The 23695-nt window shown below is 45.4% G+C and overlaps 1 protein-coding gene across 3 annotated transcripts; it reads right to left on the reverse strand.

The window, feature by feature from the left end:
• Positions 1 to 1222: 1222 nt before the first annotated feature.
• Unc119b (unc-119 lipid binding chaperone B) lies at positions 1223 to 14515 on the reverse strand. Of its 3 annotated transcripts, none has more exons than XM_074061316.1 (5): positions 14235 to 14515; positions 11576 to 11689; positions 7262 to 7373; positions 6996 to 7126; positions 1223 to 4971 (listed from the first exon to the last, which is right to left on the reverse strand). In XM_074061316.1, exons 1-5 carry the CDS (start codon positions 14476 to 14478, stop codon positions 4859 to 4861), a joined length of 714 nt encoding a protein of 237 aa, XP_073917417.1. In that variant the 5' UTR covers positions 14479 to 14515; the 3' UTR covers positions 1223 to 4858. The 3 variants fall into 3 exon arrangements, with proteins under 3 accessions (XP_073917417.1, XP_073917418.1, XP_020034632.1); XM_074061317.1 differs by having other exon boundaries at positions 6958 to 7126; XM_020179043.2 differs by having other exon boundaries at positions 6954 to 7126.
• Positions 14516 to 23695: the final 9180 nt, after the last annotated feature.

Raw genomic sequence — 23695 nt, forward strand, 5'->3', positions numbered from 1 at the left:
TAACCCAGCCACATGCCTATCCCCAGCACTGACCCACACTCCAAAAATCCCATGTTCCTCCAAGACCTAGCTCCACTTCCTAAGGACAAAAGATACAGCAAAGTCCTTGGTATGTTACCTTTCAATTATAAAAACGTGTTAAAAAAAAAAAAAGCCTCTCAATCCAGTGATTTAAAATCAAATGTCTGTCATTTGCCAATACTGTATTCCTCACCTTCGGGTCATCCTACCCACCTGGGCACCAGCCCTGGGTGGAAGATGAAAAAAGCAGGACTAAATGAACCATGTCTGTGAGTACCTCCACAAACTAACTAAACCACTCTTACTATTTTTGGTACTGGGGATGGAACCCAGGGTCTTGAACTAAGCACAAGCTCTACTACTGAGCTAAACTCCCAGCCCTATTTTAAAATTGTATTGGTTGTGACAAGAGTTTCTGTTAGAAGAATACACGTTTTCCCAGAGACAGAATTGGACTGGTTACAAGAAGCTGGGACATAATTTCAAAAAAAACCCCAAAAAACGGAAAAAGAGGCTGGAGCAGGGGGGATTGGCTGCAAACACACTGAACTCAAGGGAAGTTTGGGGTTGGCTGTGATGAAGTATCCCCTATCATGACTGTATGCATTTGTCAAAATGCATCAAACTTTTTTGCAGTGTGGGAGTTTGAACTTAGGGCCTGACATGCTAGGCAAGCATTCTGCCACTGAGCTACACCCAGTCCAAACTGCACTTTTTTCTGTTTGAGACAGGATCTCACTATATAGCTAGGTGGCCTCAAATGCAAGATCCTTCTGCCTTGGCCTCATGAGTGCTGGGATGACAGGTGTGGGTCACCACACCTGGCTCCAGTGTAACATTTTTTGTTTTGGTTTGGTTTTTTGACAGTACTGGGAATTGAACACAGGGCCTCGCTCTTACCACTTCAGCAAAAATGTCAGCCCCAAACTGTACTTTTAAGTAAGATGAATGTAACTGTCAAGTATACCTTAATAAAACGGCTTTTGAAATAAGTATGTCAAATTTTCAACTCCCAAAGCCCTCCAGCAAAATATAAAACAAAAATATTAAATGTAAAGCACAGTGGTGCTCAATACCCTGGAAACCAGCTGTGCTCATTCAGCAGAAAGCCCATGCAATAGGGGAGGAAACTGGGGGCTCCACCCCACCCTATGCCTCAGCAACTTCAGGGGCCCAATCAGGAGACAAGGCAGGTTAGACGTACTGTGAAAATCTTTCTTTTATTTCTGTCCCTTGTGGCAAAATAACATTTTGTACAAATAAGTCACCTACTTTAATTTGGACACAAAGACAATACAAACTGGAATGTGGATCATGGCGAAGTGGGAAGGAGGAGGAAGGATAGATCAGGTCATTGATGTTTCTCATATTCTGTGAAAAACAGATTTATAGGGAAAAAATAGACTTTCACAACTTCAATGACTTTACATGATCCTTTGTAAAACAAGGGGTTGATCCATCGCCACCAGATCCTCCTTGTGGCTAAAATGTTCTTGACATGGAATGTAACATGATGGTTCAGTGGGTATGGCAGCACCTTCCACAGCAGGAACCCTTGGCACTGGCAAGGAGTGTATGCTGAGATTTGTAGGACACTATCTCCATTCCCAAACCTCACTGATGTAACAATGACATGCAGAAGAAAGTGACTTTACAGAAGAGGGCGGAGAAAAAGAGTACTCTGGGAGCCTACCAGGGTGACAAGGATGCAAAAAGGCAGTAGTCCTCACTGTTTGCCCATTAGACACAGCTAATTAGATCCAGTCCAGAAATGGGATCCACCTCAACTGAAAAACTAAGTTGAAGATTCCCAGTCATCGCCATTTCCAGAATCACCAGTCTACAGTCAGCCCCAAGGATCTGCAAATCACTGTCCCCAGGTATTGGAAATAAGATCCCAAAGCCCAAGGAGTCTCTAGGAAGTACACGCCCTTGAAGAATATTTTCTTTGCAAATTAGCTCTGAGCTAACATGAGAGATGACTGTTGAGACAACTGCGGAGTTCGGCCCCAACTACCTGCAGTCCCAAGTTTCCAAGTTTATGGTTTAGAACACAGAATGAAACCAGGATCATCTTTGGAGAAACTGGAAGGGCAGCAGAGCCCGAGGTTTACATAGGAGAGGAAAGGCCCTCTCAGGGAGATTCCAAGGCAGAGGAACAAGGAGAGAAGTGAGGCAGAGGCCCCCACTCACTGCTGGAATGAATTCCTTCCAGGAGCTGCAGCTTGAAGACCACTTTTGATAAAAGGCACGGTCTCCCCCCACAGGGAACTTGGGTTTTCTCTCCCATTTGTATCACCTGCAAGGTAACTGCTATCAGCAGTCCAGATTTCTCAATAGCATAGCCTCCTGACTCAACTTCTGATTGGCTCAATTACCTTCACAGAAAGTATCACTTCCAGTTCACTCAATTCAGGTACAAAAAATTTGAATTTTGAACTCCTCCCAGCCAACAACCAGAGTGGTAATGGTTTCTCTAGATTTCCCAGGCAGATAGACAGAGGGCTCCAAAGCCTGAACACAGAACACTGGGTCTTCAGCAGCAGAGGATTGCAAATTCCTGTCCTGCTGGACACAACTGAGCACTTGGCCTTGAAATGGTCTGCAGTGAGACGAAAGTGAGCTAACAAGGTAGGGGATACAGCACCCCTCAGGCCAGAGTGCCTACCTCCTCCATCCTGCAGGGGCTCTTCCTAACAAAAGCCAACACTACAGGTAACAGCCAGCACACTTATATACATGAGACAGCCTGCTCTGGGACACGGTTTCAAGACACACTCTATTAAGCAGATCTTTGGACAGATTCCCCAAAGTACATTCTTAGGTAGTATTTAAATCTTGGATTGCAGAACCTGTCCTAATTAGGCTTCTGTCACTGAGAGGAGGTGGCATTCTAAAGCTTGACAGAAACATGCAAATTCCATTAGAGGAGCCACAATGAGAACCAGCAGGTGAGGAGACAGTGCTGATGTCTTGTCCACAGGTGAGGAGGGAACAATGGCAATGCAGCTGTCCCCAGCAGCATATGGAACAGAGCAACACTTAACAACACCTGGATTTGGAGTGGATTCCAGTTCTGAGATTCACCAGTCTAGTGATGAGGCACTCACAGGGCACCTGGTTTCTTCTCTCCCTCAGTGGATGAATCCAGTAGCCAGAATGAAGAGTAAAGCTGCCAGCAAGTGACAATACCGATTCTCTGGCCAAAGAGCACTGGCCCAAAGTTCAAGGCCACTCACGGTCTAGAAGCCGACAGGGAGCATCACTGCCTGGAGAATGCAGAGCAGCTTCTAGGACAAATTGCTGGCCTATTTTCCTCTGGTCCCACCTGGCCTTTCTCCCAAGCACCTCAGAACACAGCTCTCGTTGTACGTACTGTGATGCCTCACAGTGACTTATGGCACACCTGGACCCTTGCCTCTATCAATGCTAAACGGACCTCAGCCACAGCAGATGGTCTTGGAGTCTGGGCTGAGCACATAAACCAACCACACAGACAACCTAGGGTGCAGAAGAGGTGGGAGTTTGTCTGATGAGGACTGAGGACAAGCGCAGCCCACAGGAAGCACAGGCAGCTATTTTGAGAAGATTTCACTCTGACAAGCTACCTCAGCCTATTTCATCCTTTCCAAACACAAGAAACAATTCCAACCAGAAGCTCAAAGGATCAGAATATGCATTAATTAGCTCTGGCTTGCCAGATGGTTCCACAAACTACTTCAGTTAGAAACTATTTTCTGGTGGGTAAGAAACCCTTAAGAAACCCATGAAGAGTTTTGGAGGCACACCCCCTTTAAGCCAATCCTCCAGGCTCTGCTGTATAAAGATCTTATCTCTCTTTAAAGCAGCTGCTGGTGTGTAACTACACCTCCCCTCCATGTGAGCCAGATTAGCCCCAGAAGCAAATTAACTTCTGATAAGACGTATAACCACACATCACATGCTCTGAAAACACCACTGACATTTTGTAAGAACTCCCCGAAAGAAGTCTGAAAAAAAAAAAAAAAATCAAAATACAAAAGGCCTGTTCTGGTCTGGAGAGACGCCATATGCCATGAGCCAGACTGACACATTCCACTCTGGGAAATGTTCACAAGTGAGGAGCCAGGAGAAGCAGAGCAAGCTGGTATGTCCTCCGGAATGAGAATGAGAACAAGAAGGCACCACCAGGTTAAAACCTTGGGTCTGTGCCCGGAGGACTTGCTGAGGATCCTAGAGTCAGATAAGCAGCCTGCCCATAAAATGGGTCTTTCAGTTTGGCAGCAACTCCCATCCCTAGTGCCTCAGCTCTTGCCACCTCCTTCTCTCCAGTCACTTTCAAGTTTCTTCCAGTTGGTATAAGACTGTGTCAAGGCTGAGGGCAGGCCATGCTGATGGCAACACCAGAACTAAGCAGAGGAGGTGCACAAACGAGGCCTACCTGCAGCACCCAGGAATGTGGAGAAGGGTCACTACCCTGCAGGTGGGCCCGGCCACAGCCCTTTCACCCAGGCACAGCTGGCCTGGAGAGACAGGCTTGTCAGGATAACCAGCAGATGGCTAGAACTACATGGAAATAAACTCTTTTTTATCTAGGTACCAAGAGCTTTGTCCTAATTTTTTACTTTACTATAATACCTCTGTGACCTAAAGGGCAGGGGAAAAGGAAAGAGAAATACTGGGGGAAAAAAACACAGCGCTGCTTGGCACCTCCTTGGAGCACAGGAAACTGCCACCCCAGCCATGCTTCCTGGAGCAGATTCCAGATGGATGTTAACACACAGAAACTGCAATCCCCTCCATGTGCCAAGGCCTCACAACAGCAGAAAAGTGCACCCCCTGTCCACTCCTGCAGCAGTTACTGGCCTCCATTATATGCATAATCAGCTTTGTTGTGCATTATCAGCTTGTTGTCAACAAAGTAGAAGCTGTCAGAGCGAGTCTCATAAGGGTTTTCAATCATCAGACGAACTGCAAGTGGGAGAAGGGGAAAAAAGTGGAGTTATAGGTGAGTCTGTTCCATGGAGAGGTAGGAAAAACTTAGTATCCCCTCCAAAATTCATAAGCCATTCTCTGGGAGACCAGAGACCCCCCCCCCGCCAAACATGATTTCCACTTCAATATGAGGATGTAATCAACACCTTGGTCATTCCCAGGTGACTGGGTTCCTCCAGTCACTATCTTAGGAAATGTACTCATCCTGTTGCCAAGCCTAAACAGTCCAGGCTGCTTATTACTCAGTGCTCTCAGCCAACCCAAGCCAGTTCTGGCTTCTGGTCTGCTACCCATCTCTAGACATTCAGTGCAAATCCAGAAAGCTGTGTCTCACTGTGCCCACTTCTATGGGCACCCAACAGCCAAAAGAACTATAGATAAGAAAGTGCAAAGGAATAAAGAACAAGGAACCCTCTCTAGAGATGGCTCGGTTATTCACGTGCTAGAAATCTGACCAGAGGTCTGCCTGCTTTGGGATCTACATTTAAGCCTTCCACTTGTTCACACAGTTGCCCAGACCTCTTTCCCCATACAGGAAAGTAAAGATAATTAACACTCTGTCCAGTTTTGGATTAATGATTACAAGCCACCTTAAATCCTCTGGAGAAAATGCTACTGCTCACCACTGTCCTCAAAAGGTGACACCAACTTTTCAAGCTATTTGAACCCATTCTAGCCAAAGCTATTTGGTTTACATTCATATTATTGCCCTCAAGCCCTTTTAGCTATTTGGCTTCATGGGCAAAACTTTTCTTGCAGATATCTACATAGTCCACCAACTGGGGAGAGAAGCTTAAGCCAGAATCAGATGCTCTCACAAATGCCGTCCCACATCTCAGCAGTCTACACGTTACCTGGGAACACTACTGTCACACTGGTTTTCAGAATATGCCGTCTTTAAGACTTGGGATTCTGAGAAAACTGGTCAATGTGTGGATTCTTCCCCACAATACAACTAAAGGCAGTGTTCGTAGGATTCCACTCCGCACGAATGTTCTGAAGCAATCTTCCAGAACTACTAGCAAAGGATGCTACCACAATCAGCAAGACTAAAGTCCCATGACCTGATAAGCTGTTCTTTCCCTTCTACTCAGTCCATATCTTCCCTTGTCTTCACTGCACAACAGCTTCCTCCCTCTGGTGACCTCTAGTTCCATCTTCATGGAACTGCAGAACTCCTCTTTCTAAAACTGTGCTTCCACCACCTCCCTTGTCCTGCTCCCTAGGTCTTGCTAGTCCTAGTCTAATAGTTTACCTCACCAATCCTCTATCCTACAGAGAATGGGAGTCGGTCCCTAGGCTTTTTTTTTTTTTTTTCCCTGTGGGACTGGGTTTGAACTCAGGGCTTTTGCAGTTGCAAAGCATATGCTCACAAAGCAGATGCTTTACCACTTGAGCTATGCCTCCAGTTCATTATACTCTGGTTATTTTGGAGATGGAGTCTCCCAAACTCTTTGCCTAGGTTGGTCTTGAACTGTGATACTCCTGATCTCAGTCTCCCAAGTAGCTATGATTACAGGCAAGAGCCGCTGGTGTCCGACTCCCAGGTCTTTGATTTAATTTAGCCTGCAGTTTCACATCTGGTTCTGTTTAAGGAAAAAGTGAAGAGCCAATGAATAGGATACAGCAGAAGCAATGACTAACAGTGGGGAGGGGTGGTGCTTTATCTACTGTAGTCCCAGGCCTCCTTTATCTCCCTTAGGCATTCCTTTTCCCATAGCAGGTGTCTAAAAAGATGGCCTATGTTATTATATCCTTCGCCGCTCCTGAGGTTGAGTTAGTCTGAAACACGAGACAGGAGCTGTAGGAAATGAGAAGCCCAAGGTCAGACCCCTGGTTCCACATTGTGTCACTACCGCCCTCCTCTGCCAACTGAGGCTGCTGACCAGACGGGTTTCAAGGTCCATTCCTTCCAGCCCTCAGCAACTAGAATGCTATAAGAGTCAGGGAATACATACTGACATCCTCAGAAAGCTGCGGAAACTCGTAGATATGCTCACAAGTGTTCCTACTGCTGGGAATGCAGAAGCCGAAATCAAAGTCAAAGTTTTTCAGCAAGCGTTCCCGGAAATAGTGTCGTTCAATCATCCGGAAGTTTGACACAGGTTTGTCTCCTACTGTGAACTCCACCCTGCAAAAAAATAAATCTCTGTGAGCCCTACTTTTTGCCTTCTTCCTCCTCTAAAGCCAACCCCAAACCCAGTGGAGCACATTCTTCCCATGTGAACAAGCAGAATGTTCTCACTCGGGAAATAATCGTACTCACGTGGCACCAACTGTCCGCAGGCGGAGAAATGCTGGTGTGAACTGATAGCGGACAAAGCGTCCTGCACTGATGTCCACATCTCCACCCTCATCCTCCTCATCTTCTTCCTGGTCTGAAAGAGCACAGAGAACTCTGAGTACACCCTCTGGGCACCACCAGTCCACACAGCACGATGATAGCCACTGACACACCAACAGTGAACATGGCCCCTATTTACTGTGTATACCTGCTGTACGCCAGGCTCTATGCCAAGGCTTCATAGATTCCACCCAGCAGCCCTGTGCAGATCCATTTCACAGATGAAGAAGCTCAAGTTCAGAGAGGTTAAGTCGTAAGTCCAAAGTCCCCAAACAGAAAATGGAGGGAGAGAAACTTGAATGTAGGCCCATCTAACTGGAAGCGTATTCTTAAACACAAAGCAATTTGCCTTTTATATAATTTGGGGTTTGGGTCTACCCTAAAGCTGAAGCCTGAAACACAAGTGGGGTAACAGGTGTATGACTTGGTTTAGACTATACAAACTAGGTCTGCTATTGGCCAAGTTTAAGTGCTAGCCACTAACCAAAAGAATAAAACTACAGAAGTTAAAACTGGTCCAAAGTGCCTTAAGTAACACACACATTTCTGCCAGGCACTAGTGGCTCATGCCTGTAATCCTAGTTACTCAGGAGGCAGAGATCAGGGAGATTATGGTCTGAAGCCAGCCCCGGGCAAATAGTTTGGAGACCCTATTTCGAAAAAACCTATCACAAAAAAGGGCTGACAGAGTGGCTCAAGTCTAGCAAGTGTGACGCCCTGAGTTCAAACCCAGTGCTGCAAAAAAAAAAAAAAAAAAAAAACCCAGCCAAACAAAAAAACCACACATTTCTGATAGGCAGCAAACTATTAGAAATAACTGTGTTACTTAAATTGAAGACACTGACCTACAGTCCTGAGGTATTACACTTGCTTGGGGTGATGTCTACTCCAAGCCATTCCAGGCCCAACCCTCTGACCACCTGGGAAAGGGTGAAGCAGATTGGTAATGAACAATGTGTGGGACATCCACAAGATTTATACTCATCTCTGGATCTAGTGCTTTGTTGAACCCAAGAAATGAAAGATTGATAAAATGAATCAAGGAACTGTTGTCATATAAACAAGGCGTTATTACTTCCAATGTTCAGAAAGGGTATTTTCTCCAGGTCTAAGCTGAACATGGGTTCCTGTGGCGTCAAACATCTCTGCCTGTGACATCCCAAGAGCACAAGGCAGCCAGACTAAAGAGGGGCTCATATGCAGATGCTGAGAGGCCTGACTCCACCAACATGATTCAAAGTCATCAGAACAAGCACTGATGCACTGGGCCTGGGGACATGCCAAGTGAAGACCCTTAAATGTGAATGCTGGGGAGGATGGAAATCCAGCTACTTTACAGAGCAACTGCAGCTAACTTTTTTGAGACAGTTGAACTTTTTCTGGCAGTACTGAGGTTTGAACTCAGGGCCTTCTGCTTGCTAGGCAGGTGCTCTACCATTTTAGCCACTCTGTCAACTCTTTTTTGTATTGGGTATATTCAAGATAGGGTCTCTCAAACTATCTGCCCTGGCTGGCTTCGAACCATGATCCTCCTGATTTTTGCCTCCCAAGTAGCTAGGATGACAGATGTGAGCCACTGGTGCCCAGATGAGATAGCTGAGTTGAATTCTGTATTGCAATGACTAATCTGAGCCCAGTGTAATCCAAATCCACACACCTACAGCAGCCCCCGGGGTCCTTAAAATATCCTAAGTAAAGGGATGTGTACTTTAGGGATGAGAACACAGACCCAGGAAATTAGATGGCCCTGACCTAACTATCCCAACGTAAGTAAGTACCACAAGCTTTAGCTTTTAGGTGCCTTGGTCAGTACTGAATTATGATAGTATTAACAGGGGTTGGGCCAGGGCTCTAACCTTGGTTTTATAATTCACTGAGCTGACAAAGTCTTTTTTTTTTAATGGGCCTGGGGTTTGAACTCAGGGCCTCACACTTGCAAAGCAGGTGCTCCCAAAATAGGTATTCTACTGCTTGAGTCACATATCCAGTCCATTTTGCTCTGGTTATTTTGGAGATGGGATCTCTCAAACTATTTGCCCGGGCTAGCTTTGAACTTGAACCTCGATCTTCTGACTTTTAACTACTTTCCAAGTAGTTAGGTTTATAGGCATGAGACTCTTTGAGCCACGGGCACCCAGGTTTTTTTTTTCCCTCAGTGCTAAGGATTGAACTGACTTCAGTCAGAGTAGGTAAGTGCTCTACTACTGAGCCTCATCTGCAGTCCAGGAAAGTCTTTCAACTTCTCTGGGATACCTATCTACCTTACCAAATTTTCAGCTCTGAGTAGCAAACAAATGAGAAAAACTTTGCAAAATAAGTTATCATTACAGCAAGGTTGACATGGAGGATGTGTGCCAGTATTCTAACAAATGACTAACTCCAGGGGGCGCCAAATCTCCACTAATGTGCTCCAAAGACTTCTGTGATCTCCTGACCAGAAATGAATCAACCTGGAACTGCATCACAAGTATAAGAAGTGGCTATTCAAGACTAATTTAAGGAATCCCAAGTAGACGAGTTCATGGATCTGTTCTTCCAGAAAATGTGGACATTAAAATCCAAAATAGGGCTTCCAGTAGCAGTCTGGAGAAGGGGTGGAAGGTGGCATGTCTGTCTACAAAGGTGACAAGAAGCTCCTGAAACAGGCCAAGGAGATAGATGGAGAAGATAAGGACTTCAAGCAGAAACAAAAAGAGAAGCAGAGACAACTCAAGGAACTAAGAGCAAAGCTATGGAAAAGAGCCGCCTGGCCACATATGGTCTAAAGAAATCTGGCAAAAAGTAAGCTGTTCCTGTGACCCTTGACTTGGTTCCTATTAAACATCTTGTTTCCCTGCCATAACATCTTCTGCCTACTATAGCTAGGAAGAAGTCTTGTCTTAGAGCCTGTTGTGTATTTAAGAATCAACATTTGTTCAAAAAAAAAAAAATCCAAGCTGGGCATGGTAGCACACACCTGCAATATCAGAATTCAGGAGGCTGAGGCAAGAGGAGCATGAGTTTGAGGCCAATCTGGGCTATACAGCAAGATCCTATTTCCAAAAAAATAAAAAAATAAATTTAAATATATATATATATATATACACATATACACACACACACATACATACATACTTGTATATATTTTTAAATAATATATCTCCAAACCAAGACTTACTTGAAAACTCAAGACACTATTTAAAAGCAAGTAAGATGGATAAAAGATGGGGGCTGGAAGTATGGTTCAAGTGGTAGAGCACCTGCCTAGTGACTGAGTGCAAGGCCCTTTTCCTGATTGGAATTCAAACCCCAGCACTGCAAAAAAAAAAAAAAAAAACATGGGTAAAAGTGCTTCATGGTCTGAACTACAATCTTTAGCATCACCCTTCCAGAGAACTCAAGGCTTAGAGTTTTCCTCATTGTTTTTGTTTTGAGTGGTTTTATTTGTTTTGTTTTTTGGGGGTTTTTTTGGGGCAGTACTGGGGTCTCAACTTCAAGGCCTTGCACTGGGTAGGCAGGTGCTCTACCACTTGAGCCATGCTATCAGCCCTTTTTGCTTTAGTTATCTTTTGAATGGGGGTCTTGAGCCTGGGCCAGCCTGGATCACGATCCTCCTTTTTATGCTTCCCACAGGTGCACACCACCATGCCCAGATTTTATTGGTAGAGATGGGGTCTCAGTAGGTAACTGTTTGCCCAGGCTGGCCTTAAAACTCAATCTTCCTGAATTCCACCTCCAAAGCAGCTAGGATTATAGGCATGAGCCACCACACCCAACTCTCAATACTGTTTAATTTCAAGGATTCTGGACTGGAGGTGTGCTGAAGTGGTAGAGTGCCTGTTTTACAAGCACAACACCCTGAGTTCAAATACTAACCCCCACCCAAAAAAAAAAAAAAAAAAGTCTCCAAGGATTCCTTTCCTGATTGGAGACCATGTAATGAAAGAGCACCGTATCTTAGGAAAGCGTCAACTGGAAATGCTGGATCTTGGCTCCGTCTCTATAAAAAATCCTCAGAGGTGTGAGGATTACCTAAGGTGACATGCAAAGATGTGGATGGTGACCAGCACACAGTCAACACTCAACAAACATTAGCCTCCTGACAGCTTCACACCAGCATGCAGAGGTCATGGAAGCAGTCGTGGAAGTGGAACACAGTGGAATCCAAGAAACGGGATACAATGGCACACAGATATTTGACTTTTCAAAGATCCTTTGTTCAGACTATCAAGTGAGCCCTACAACATCAAGGCCTACCTGAAATGCAAGGTTTGGCGATCTCAAAAAGCACCGTCCCAGTCTCCAAATCTCGAATTTTGAAGCGAGTAAAATCAATACTGTAGACATTGTCTTCGGGTTTACATAAATAATCTGCAAGTGAGAGACCAACACTATTAACAATTCTCCAAAAATACCACTATTTTAACTCTTAGGTTGTTTTTTATTTTGGGGGGTTTTTGGTGGTGCTGGGGTTTGAACTCAGGGCCTTGTGCTCTCCAGGCAAGTGCCTAATTTTCAAGTTTTGAAGCAAACTTGTGGGGGGTTCCTATGCAATTTACTTAAAAGACTCCCCACCCCCCGCAATGTTCTCTTGTATTATCATCAGCAAAACTTACACAAAGATTATATGTGATCCAAGAAAGAAAAAATTATGAGGAACTCAGTTTGGAAGAAAGATTATTAAAAAACTTTTAGGAAAGCATAGAAAAAGGGGTTTTCTTTGGAAATATGTATAACACCCATCAATCTGGACATCACAAAAGGATTGAATTTTTTTCTGTAAACTCATTTTAGGGCTGGTAGAGTGGCTCAAGTGGCAGAGCACCTGCCTAGCAAGCATGAGGCTCTGAATTCAAACCCCAGTACTGCAAAAAAAATCAAATTAGAAATTCACTTTAAAACATATATACTGGTCTAACAGATAATACAATGCTTTTTTGCCAACTGTATGAGAAAGGAGAGATCACTGAACTTTCCTATAAAGGGTCAGGTTATAAATTTAGGATTTGTGGCCACATGGTCTGTCATAACTACTCAACTGTCACTGCAGCCAAAAGCCTCCACAGACAACAGCAAATGAATTTGTGACTGCATCCGACAAAACTGTAATTATGAATGATGAAATATGAATTTTATATAATAACCATATGTCACAAGATTTTAAAATTTATTTTCAGCCAAGCCACTTAAAAATGTAAAAACCACTTAGTCTGTGGGCTATCCAAAATCACCCAGTGAGCCATGCATACAAGGCAGAGGATAAACGTGCCAGTGAGAGCATTAGGTCAAAGTAAAGGAGAGCCTACAACAACCTGAGGAGCTAATACAGTACCAGTCATAGAAAATTTCCTTGCTTTACAAGACGACTCCTGACAGCATCTTCATTGACACGTTAGCTTAGATTGTTTTTTGTGTTAGCTGTTTCATGTTTTACAAGCTGTCTCCAGTAAGATGGCAAACTTGAGAGCTGCTGACTATTCGGTTAACTCCAAAACAGGCTGATATCTACGCCTTTAGAGGATACCCAATAAATAACAGAACAGATGAGACTTTAAGCTGACTAACAAAAATCAGAGGTCACCAAGTTCTGACCTGTGGCTCTCACGAAGGAGCTGCAGAGGTGGGTTTTGTGGCTATGGCACCACTCCCAAGCCCCCAAATGGTACCTTGAGTGGACTCAGAGAATGCTGCTTGGGCCACCCATCAGAGGGGTCTAATTCACCCATGGTATCGGAAGCAAGCAAAGTAAGCATGAGGAGAGGTCATTTCTGTACTCTGAAAGCCCCAGTGAAAACTTAAAACAGAAATGGCTTTTTCACCATTATCCAAAATCAAATTACAACTGTTTTAGGAGCTGGGGACTCCCTTTTGCACAGCTGAACCAAGACCCACAACCTACAAACTCCAGCAATCTTACGTACACCTGAGCAGCCCTGAGCTGAGTAGAGGGGACTTCAACGGACAACATGGCATCCTTCATGGCAGCAGGGTTTTAAGTCTACAAGGTAGCGGGTATGGGCAGGGCAAGCCAGGCCTAACCAGGTGACTTGTAAACTCCTGGGGGTAAACAGTAAAAGTGTCAAGTCAGGGCTTGGCTTGGCAGAGAATAGAAAGAGGGAGATCATTTTGGACAGGGAGTGGACAATTTATTTCTTCCCTCCCTTATGTCAAGGAAAGAGACAGAATGGGTGTCTTTTATGTAAGAATAACATTTCTGAAACCCTGATATAATTCTTCATTCCCTAGGAAAAAATGTCAAGAGCAAAATTCACGTGGTAGGAGTTTGTACATACACTAAGAGTTTACTAGTATCTTTTTCTGTAGCAGTTTTAAAATTTCCTCGATATGCACGGCCATGTGTTTTGGAGAAGGAAGAGCCCACCTGCATACAAAAGGGCGATGCTAGGTGCCAAAGAAGGGAGGAGGCCCAGACAGCTGGGCCCAAGCACAGGGAAAGGCGGAGACAGCAGGTAGGGATCTGGCGCGGCAGAGGGCTGCGGAAGCAGGGGGGAGACCCGTGTTGGGGGGCCTGATTGGGCGGAAACTCTGCTGATGGCTAGGGAGGGGAGTCCCAAACTAAGGGACCCTGGCCCTGGTCGGCTCAGAAGGATCCGGTTCAGCCGAACGGAGCTCAGTCCCCAATCAGGTCCAGCTGGGTGGCTGCAGTGGGGCCGGCCGAGAGAAGAAAGCCGTGCGTGGTGAGACTCGGGGGCCCGACACCATCAAAACCAAGGAGAACCCCCTCCCCAGCAGGTCCAGGCGGGGGAGGTGGGGGCTGAGCCGGCCAGAGAGCAGGGGAAGCGCGGCCTGGCCGGCCGAGGGGGCCTGGGCGGCCCCGGCGCAGGTCGAGCGGCGCGGCCCGCGGAAGGCTGGGGGTCCCGGCGCGAGGGGAGAGCGCGGCCCGCCTGGCACTCACTCTCGGTGACCCGGCCGAGGCGCAGGACGTGCTCCGGCCGGATGGTGTCCAGCGCCAGCAGCTCCTGCTCAGTGACCGCTGCCCCGAGGCCGTCGTCGGCCGCATGGTGAGGCACTTGCCGCCGAGCCTTGAGCCGGTTCAGGACGCCACCACCCGCCTTCTTCTTCTCCTCCTTGCCAGCCACCAGCCCCCGGGGCCCGGCAGCCGAGCCCGCCGCCGCAGCCTTCGGGTTCGACCCGTTCATCGCTCCGCCGCCAAGATGGCCGCCGCCTCCGCAGCGCCGTAACTATGGAGAGAGGGGGCGGGGCCGGGGCGCCGGGGGCGGGGCCTGCGGGGAGCGGCCAGGGCTGGCTCCGCAACTTCGGTCCCCAGGTGTGGGCCAGACCTGTCTGGGATTCAAAACCCCCCCACTCTCCATCAAGCCAAGATCACCCCAAGTGCTTGAAATATGTATCTTACAGCCAAATGAATTTCTGTCAAATCAACTTGACAAAGCATCTTGAGAAAATGTTTGTTAATATCTTGAGCACAGAATGTAAGTTAAAAGTGCTTGCTATGCAAACGCAGCTTCAAGATGAGCCTTCCAGGGCTGGTGGAGTGGCTCAAGTGTTAAGAGTGCTTGACTGGCAAGCGTCAGGTCTTGAGTTCAAACCTCAGTGCCGCCAAAAAAAAAAAAAATTGAAAAAAGATGAGCCTTCCAGTTAGATTGCCGTCCCTAAGTCCTGCTGTGCCAGACCCTGGGCTAGACATTAGGATGGACTACAGGAAATGTAAGGATGAGGGCGGTATTCAGTCCGCCTTTACCGCTGCATGCCTGGCATTATAGCGGGTGCCTGACACCGGGTAAGTGCTCCGTAGGGCTTGAATAAATGAAGTCCTGAATAGTGTGTGTGTGTCTCCACCGTGGAGATCCCACATCATCAGGGAAGACTGAAGCCCACACCGTTCATCATGCGACCATTCCTCTTGACAAGTGTGTAAATAGGAACTAGAAGACAAATTGACTCTGCTGACTGCTGTACAGGTGCAGCAAAGGCGCTTGGAGAGCACACAGGAGTGGTTATTCCGACTGGTTTGGGGGTTCAGGGAGAGGTTTCACAGAGACATCTGCACTGAACCTTGGAAGTTAACCATGATTTCACCAGATGAAGGGGCCCACAGGGAAAGGTGCTTACCCCCCAAGTGGCTCCTCCTGAGATTCTGGACATGCACTCTTCTGTGCTGGAGGCCTGGGCCTGACTGCTGAATGTGATGTCATCTTTTAGCCAGACTTGGGCCTGAGTGAAATTCCAGTCCTCTGCTAATGGTCAGCCTCAAGATCTCCCTTTGCCAGACCCTGCTGTGTCCCTCTCACCTGATCCAAGGAGCTTGGGAGGGGCTCCCAAGCCTCACGTGGTTCCTGGACAAAGTCCAAACCTGACCTGGTCCCAAATGTCCAGTTGGGTGTAAAAGTATGTGACCAAGTTCCTAAGCAGTGTCCTGCCTCTGAGAGACTAGAATCCATTGGCACCAAACCTATTCAGGGAGGTTTAACAGATGTGCAAAAAACAATTACAAGTCTTTTCCTTTTGCAAGCAATTGTTTTTAAACCACTCAACAGTGAGTGGTTACTGAAAAATTTCCAGAACTTTTAATATGCTGTTTGATTGTGATTGTCAAGAGGGTTTAGCATGCAGTCATTTCCACAAACTCCCTCACTGAACTTTTGTTCTCAGAGGTCCAGGATTAGAATTACCTGCATCCTAGCTTTTATCTTTCTAGGGTCATAGCAAATGTTTTCAGTTCTCCTGTAGTCAGGAATTTAGCCTACCTGCATGCATGAATTTGCTTACTGCAGGACCATTTGTAACACTGACAAATTCCAGTAAATTCAGTTGAGTCCACATTACACAGCTGTTTTAAAGAATGTGGTTGATTTATATGTACTATATGGAAAGATCTCAAAGATGTAATAAGTGGAGGAAAAAGCAAAACAGAATTCTATTTGTTTAAAATAAGATGTAGGTATAGATGTGTATTTTGAATTGTAAAGGAAGAAGTCTGAATGTACATTAAAATGTTAACCTTGATTACCTCTGGAGAGGACAGTAGGGAAAACAAAGAATATATTCACTTTTGACACTAACACTACTTCAGTACTTATTTTGTCACAAGCAAATGATCATGGGCTACTTGTATACCTTTTTTTAAAGAAAATATCTTAGAATGGGTTGTCTGGAAGGCAGAATCTATGCCAAAGTAAATTTTAATATTTAAAAGCAACCCCAGGACTAGGAGTGTAGTTCAGTAGTAGAGCGGTAAGAGCACCTGCCTAGCAAGTGCAAAACCTTGAATTCAAACCCCAGTGCTGCCAAAAAAATAATTTAAAAAACCCTCAAAATTTCATCTTCTTTCTGTTAAAATAATAAATCTGACACATGGTTTACACCTGTAATCCCAGCTACTCAGAAGGCAGGATAGGAGCATGGTTCAAGGCCAAACTGAGCACAAAGTTAAGAGTACATCTCAACCAATAAACTGGGTATGGTGGTACATAGCTGTAATACCAGCTATGCTGGAAGACATAGGTAGGAGGACTGCAGTTGTTCCTCAGGCCCTATCTCAAAAATAACCTAAAAGCAAAAAGGGTTGGATGTGTGGCTCAAGTAGTAGAGCTCTTGTCTTGCAAGCTCAGGGCACTCATTTCAAACCCCAGTACCACCAAAACAAAAATTTAAGTTAAATAAACACTGATATAAGGGAGTCTGCACCTGTACTCTGACCACACTACCTATGAACTGCAGTTACAAGGAATGGGCTATGTTTTAAAACAGAAAACACAGAAAAAAATTAAAAATAGTTAAATCCACTTTTTAAAGGGGTAGGAAAAACTAGGACTATGATCTCTGATCTACTTTTCTTCACCAAATTTTCCTAAGGTATGTCAAGAGGATTCTTTAAAAACATTTTTTTCTTTTTGAAAATTACATATACTAACATCTTGTTTTGGAGAGGAAGGCAAATAGAGAATTACTGTACTAAATCGTATTGCCAAGGTTTCCCAGGGCTGGACACAGGAAGCCTGGAGCAGAAAAGGCTGGCCTCCCTTTCACCCCAGCTCTGTGCTCTCAGTCCCTCCAGCCACTGTAAGAGGTTGACAGTGGCTATTTTCCAGGGCAGTTCCAGTGTAACCAGGCAGTCTGTCTCAAATCAGTCTGGGCAGGTGGGGCCCAGAGCTGGTACAGCCAAGGTAAGCAAGCCATCACAGGGTTTTCTCTGCAGAGACAGGGAAGGGCAGCCCTCCCTTCTGCGGCCTCCCCTGAGATGGCATGCACCAAGTCATGGCCAGACAGCAAGCATGCTTGTGGTCTGGTATTGAGAGCTAGTAATTTCCCTAGTAACCAAGTCACTTCACTCCCTGGCTGAGGGGTGTTTTGAAAAAGCACAAGTATATTAGTTATATCCTAACTGTTTCCAAAACAAGTTCCTAGCATATTCCAAAGTCATATAGAACAAGATTAGTGAGTAAAAGTTCATAGAGCCTTATGGAGGACAGTACCATTAAATACATGTGTTTTTTGATCCAGTACAAAGGTGTATGCGTGAGCAGGTTCACTGCAGCAATCTGTACCACAAAAAATAAGCACTCGTGGCCAGGCATGGTGGTACATGCCTATAATTCCAGCTACTCAGAGATAGGAGGATCAAACTTTGGACCAGTCCTGGCTTAAGTTAGAGAGACTCTCTCAAAAATAAGCTGGCTTAGTGGCACACATATGTAGTCCTAGCCACTAAAGTAAAAGGACTGGGGACATGGTTCAAGTGATAGAGCATGTGCTTAGTACTGAGTTCAATCCCCAGTACTGTCAAAAAAAAAAAAAAAAAGTGCACTCAATATTCATCGCTAGAGGACTGGTAAAATAAATTACAATGTGACCATAAAACACCATGTAGCCCCTCAGATTAAACAAAATAATCTCTATGTACCAACTTCTAATACTAAGTAAAAAGCAATGGCTGGAGGCATGGCTCAAGTGGCAGAGTATGTGCCCCACAAGCATAAAGCTCTGAGTTCAAATGCCAGTACTGAAAAAAAAAAAAGCATGGTTCAGAATAGTATGTATAGTAAAATCCCATTTGTTTAAAAGCTGAAAAAGAAAAACTATATGTACAAATGTATGTAAATTCAAATAAAATGAGAAGCATATGACTATCACTTGTTATTGTTCTCTAGCCATTAGAAGAACAGATAAAAATTGTGTGTGTGTGTATGACTGGGGTTTGAACTCAAGAGGCTTTGCACTTGTAAAGCACTCTACCACTTGAGCCACACCTCCAGTCCATTTTGCTCTAGTTATCTTGAGATGGAATCTCATGAAATGTTTGCCCAGGCTGGCCTCAAACCGAGATGCTCCTGATTTCAAACTCCCAAGTAGCTAGGATTGTAGGTATAAGCACTGAAGGCTGGCCCATGCCATTTTTGTTTTTTTTTTTTAATTATGTATATATTTATGTATTCTTTTTGTGAGGACAGGAGTTAAGACAGGGTCTCATTGTGTAGCCTCAAACTCACCATCCTTTTACCTCAGTCTTCCAAGTGCTGGGATTACAGGCATTTGCCACCACACCTGTCTGTATTTATATATTCTTGTATCATTAAGTCTTAAGATGGAAAGAATCTTATCTCTTAAACCCCCAAAGTAGCCATAGTTTTCTTAGTTATCAACATTCTGCACTGTGCCTTAGAAGTTTTCTTTTTAAAAATAGTATACTATGTGACATCAAGAGCACAGGTTTTGGGGTGAAACAGGGCCAAGTTCCAGTCCTTGCTCTGTCACTTACCAGCTCAGTCACTTTAGGCAGGTGATTTCTCCTCAGTCTGTCTCCTCATTTATAACTCAAGTTAGTCACTGTCTCTCCTATGGTTGTTGTGAAGGGGAGATGCAGAACAGCAACGCTTTATGCCAGCAAGCGGCCAGTGAATGGTCACCACAGCATTACCCATGCATGCCTTTCTCTGGGACCCCTCTGCAGGCACTCTGGGCAGGGAGAAGCCATGAGCAGCTTCTCTAAATGGGAGAGCACAGGGACTAAAAAGAGCACTTAAGTCAAAGCTGAGAGGAAAGGAGCTGGGGATCAGGCCTAGAGGAAGCAGCAGATAAAGTGGAGGCAGTGAGGAAGTCCAGGACAGCAACTAAGTATAAGACCTGAGCCAAAAAGCAACCTTTTATTAATGTAAGTGGTTAGGAACAAACAAAACTAAGACTCTTGGGCTTGCCAGTTCCAGTACCTCCATGCTCCACCCTCTTCTGCCTTTACCCCTCACCACTGCTACAGCAAGAAACTTTCCAGTAAGTGCTGGAAAATCTCATCTCTTCCTCTATGGGGGATGGGATGCTGTTAAGTATGGAGAAAGGTCTGACACACCGGCTCCAGCCAACCGGGAGCCTGATTTCCTTAGTAAGATTAAGATCTGGACCCAAAGAGTGGTCCAACCCAACCCCGGCACTTGGCCCAGTATCTTCTGTCAGACAATTTCCCTCCCTGCAACTCCCTAGAGCAGAGCTTCTTCAGGTCTCTTCCCCATTTGGCAACTTGTACAAAGTGACTTGAAATAGGAACCACTAAGTCTGAATCAGTAAAGAACTCCACCTAAGGGTGGGCTCAACCTAAGAAAGAGGCTCTGTAGGTCTCGTGGCTTCTTTAGGCCCTGGGAGCAGACCCTATCAACACTAGCCTCGTTTTTAGAGTGGAGCACTGAAATCTGCCCTTTTAGGGCTAACTGAGGGAAGCAGAGCAAAATTTCTCTCTCCCCCACAATATCTGCCACCTCCATTCCTGCTTGGAGAAATACAGCAGGTAGGGTCTGCAGCGATGTCACATGGCATCCTAGGGAAATGCAAAGCAGTAGAGAGTAGATTAAGAACAAGAATCCTGGTTTAAACTCCCAGCTCTACCTTTTGCTGGTTGTGTGGCCTTGGGTAAGTCATTTCACTTCTTAAAGGTAAAACTGAGTGGTGTGCCAAAGATTAAATGGCGATAACATCTGTAGAGTACTTGGCATTTTGCCTAGCCCATTTCAAGGATTTACTGGAGGATAGCTATAATTATTTTTACAGCCTTAGAAAGAGCATGGGATTTGATGGCAGATAGACTGGGTTTGAACCCTGACTTGACATTTATCAGCCTGGGGCAAATTACTGAACTTTTCCAAGTTTCCTGTTCCATAGCGGTAAAAAACAGCCAATAAATTTTAGAGAAAAAAAAAGTCCTTCCTGCATTTTACCCTTCCCACTGTATACTGACAACACACCAGAAAAGGAAAAAGCAAAGAAAAGTCTCCTATGGCTTAGCTTATCCACAGCCTATCATGGAGGCTAAGGGAACAGTGAGAGAAGAGGGAGCTACAAGCTGGTCTGCCTTGGGAGTGGGACACTCAAGGGCCTGGTATTCCAGTGAAAGTGGAAAGAAAACAAAGTTAAGTTTTTCTTTGAATGTGCAGCTAGTTGAAATGGCCAGGCCAGTGATAAGAAAAAATATCATTCCCTCAACCAAGCATCCTAGCAAGAAGAGCAAGAGACACACAGTTAGATGGACAGCAGCTCCCAGTCTTATCATAGATCTCTTCACAGCCAAGTGACACCACCCTCTCCCACCTCCCTTTTCCCATCATTACATCATCTTTGCAAGAGGTCAAATTCAATCCCAACACAGAGTGTCACTGCAAATTGTTTATTAAAACACAAAGCAATGGACAGTGAAAAACATCCTGATTTTTTACTTTTTGGTGGGAGTAGGGTGGGGCATGGAAAGGATAGGGACAGATGGAGACAGCCCAAAGGAAAGACAGCTCTATCCACCCCTACTGCTTCCCTGGCCAGCCAGGTTCAAAGCCCCTCAAAGTACATCTCGCTGTGCTGCTATAAATGCATGTTGTGACTACAGACAGAGTCGGTTTGGCTCTGCAGGGAGAGGATGGGAAACTAGAATAGGAGCTACAAGGGCTACTAATACCTTGACACTTTTTTTCTAATACTTGGTACCACATACAGCAGCCAGACCCAATTGGAAGAGTAGGATTGGTTTCCTGACAAGCCAGATTGGGCCAATAATGGCTGAAGAGGTTGCAGCTGGTCCTAGCCTGGGAGAACCTCATGGAAAGGAAAGGCAACATTCATTAAATCCAAGGAGGGAACTAATAATCCAGGGTCAAATTTCTTTTCATTCCCTGGATCATGACACACCAGAGAAGAGAGAAGTCAAGAGTATCTCTTTCCTGGTTTTGCCATAATGTCTCTCCTTGCCAATTATCCCCTCCCACCTGGCACCTCAGCTCTCCTTTCCCGACAGTTGTCCTTTGAAAGGACGGAAAGCGCACTTGAATTTGTTGTTGTTTTTCCTCATACTGAAATAAAGCACTGAAGCTCAAAATAGAGGTGAGAATAGAGTTCTGCTTTTCCCAGTGCTATGTGCTCCCATCGCACAACACTGCCTGGATGCAAGTGGTGCCAAGGCCCTCTCTGCCAACTCGAACAGGCACTACTGTTTCCCTGGCTGCCAGCACAATCCTGGCTCCTTGTTTCTATACTCCTGAGAGGAACATATCCCAAGAGACCCATCCTGCTCTTTTCATGCTGACCCAGCCAGTCCCCAAATTCATCTGTTCTTATCAAGATGATTGGGCCATCTAAAGCAACTGAGACAAAGGTAGCTGGGGAAGGACAAACCAGATCAGCAGCAAGCCACACATGTGCAAAGAAACTCACCCAGCCAAGGCAGCTGACCCACCGGTGCTAAGCTGGTCTTCTAACATCATGAGGAAATCCAGTCCTCTGCCCCAGGAAGGGTCCAAATACAGAAAGATTTTTAGCAGACTGAAAGAAAATTGCTCTGGTCTCTCTGAAGCTTGATCATTAAGGCTTCTTTGCAATTTTCATGGAGCTCTTTGATCCCTAATTATATCTTTCCCTAGAAGAGAGGCAGATTTCTTTTGAGCTCTCTGAGCAGATCCTGGGTGTTTCTGGTTTGGTATGCTCATTCTCATCCTTACAAATCTAGTCTTCTTCCTCAGGGGCCAGAGCAGAAGGCCCAAGGCACACCTCCCCCAGCTCTGTCTTTTAAAACCATGAGCATCTATGGTCTGTCACTGGGGAAAGCTCACCTGCTCTATATCCTTTCAGAGTTGCTGCAGGAGGCAATGTTACATGTCGCCACTTGATGCCATGAAGGCTCCTCAAGGCAAGAAGACACTTGAAGTATGTCAAAGTAGGCCAGCAAGGGGAGGGGGAGGGTTAGGGAAGCAGTCCCATGGCAGGGACTATAGGACCCCTGCCCAGACCTGAATCTAGAGGGAATGCCCACACTGGCTCAGAGCAGGACAGGAAAAGGCACTGTACTGACCATGGTAGGTCCTTCCCCAATCCCCAAGGAGGATAAAGAACCTGATGATTCTCTCCCTGGGCTTCTCAAGGTAAGCCAATTTCTAGGGAAAGTGATCTAAGTGTTAGGAAAAGGAAATTACTGCTGCTGTTTTAAGTTCTCAGCTGAGATTCTAGAAGCCAGGACCAGGCCTTCCCAGGAAAGGCTAGAGACAGGACAAAAAGAGAAATTCCTTAAAACAGAAGCTTCTCCAAAAAGATAAAGAAGTCAAACCACACTTCTAAAACTGGATCAGACAGTTCCCAGGCACAAATGGGGAGGCAAGCTTAACTCAAACTTTACCCCATCTCATCAAAGCTCCGGTGACCTCTAATATGACCCCAGGAGCTCCTGATCAGAGAGACCAAGGGAACAAGATCAAAGCCTTAAATATCAGGTGGCCCAGCAGGTGAGGGCGAGTCCTCTTGGAAGTTTGACACCACTGATACTTGGAGATTATTTTTTAAATCACAAGAACTCAGGGAATCCTGAGCAGGTTTTCTTCAAGAGACTTTCTAGAAAAATGAATTTGGTTTAAGGGACATGGATCCCACAAATAGCTTCTTGGCACAATGTTTTAGTTAGTATAAGACCCAAAAGAGTCCAATTAGAGGCTACTAACCCTGACCCAAATCAGACTAGACTACAGACTCTCAACCCATCTCCACCAGACATTTTTGCTTGGTCCTATTAGAAACTTCATCAGTCATACTTTTGGCAACAGGAGTTTCACCGTGGGCTGTTTGCTCATCTATGACAAGCTGGGAGCAGCTGGTCCTAAAACCCTGGGATACAAGATAGATCAAGTAGAAGAGCCTGGGTCTCTCCTCCCTAACCCCCTAATGGCCATTACTCATATCCCTCAACCCTGGACAGACTCCCTATCACGCAGCCTCTCAGTCCTTGCACTAGCTCAAAATACAAATAGGGGAATAAACAGTGCAAAAAGCAAAAGATGAACAACAGAGTAATTCTTGACTCACACAATACAAAAATAAAAATAAAGCATGCCCCATCCCACCCCTTCAACCTAAACTTCATGTACCTATATCATCTTGGAGGAG

This window comes from Castor canadensis, chromosome 18 (assembly GCF_047511655.1).
Source record: "Castor canadensis chromosome 18, mCasCan1.hap1v2, whole genome shotgun sequence".
NCBI lineage: Eukaryota > Metazoa > Chordata > Mammalia > Rodentia > Castoridae > Castor > Castor canadensis.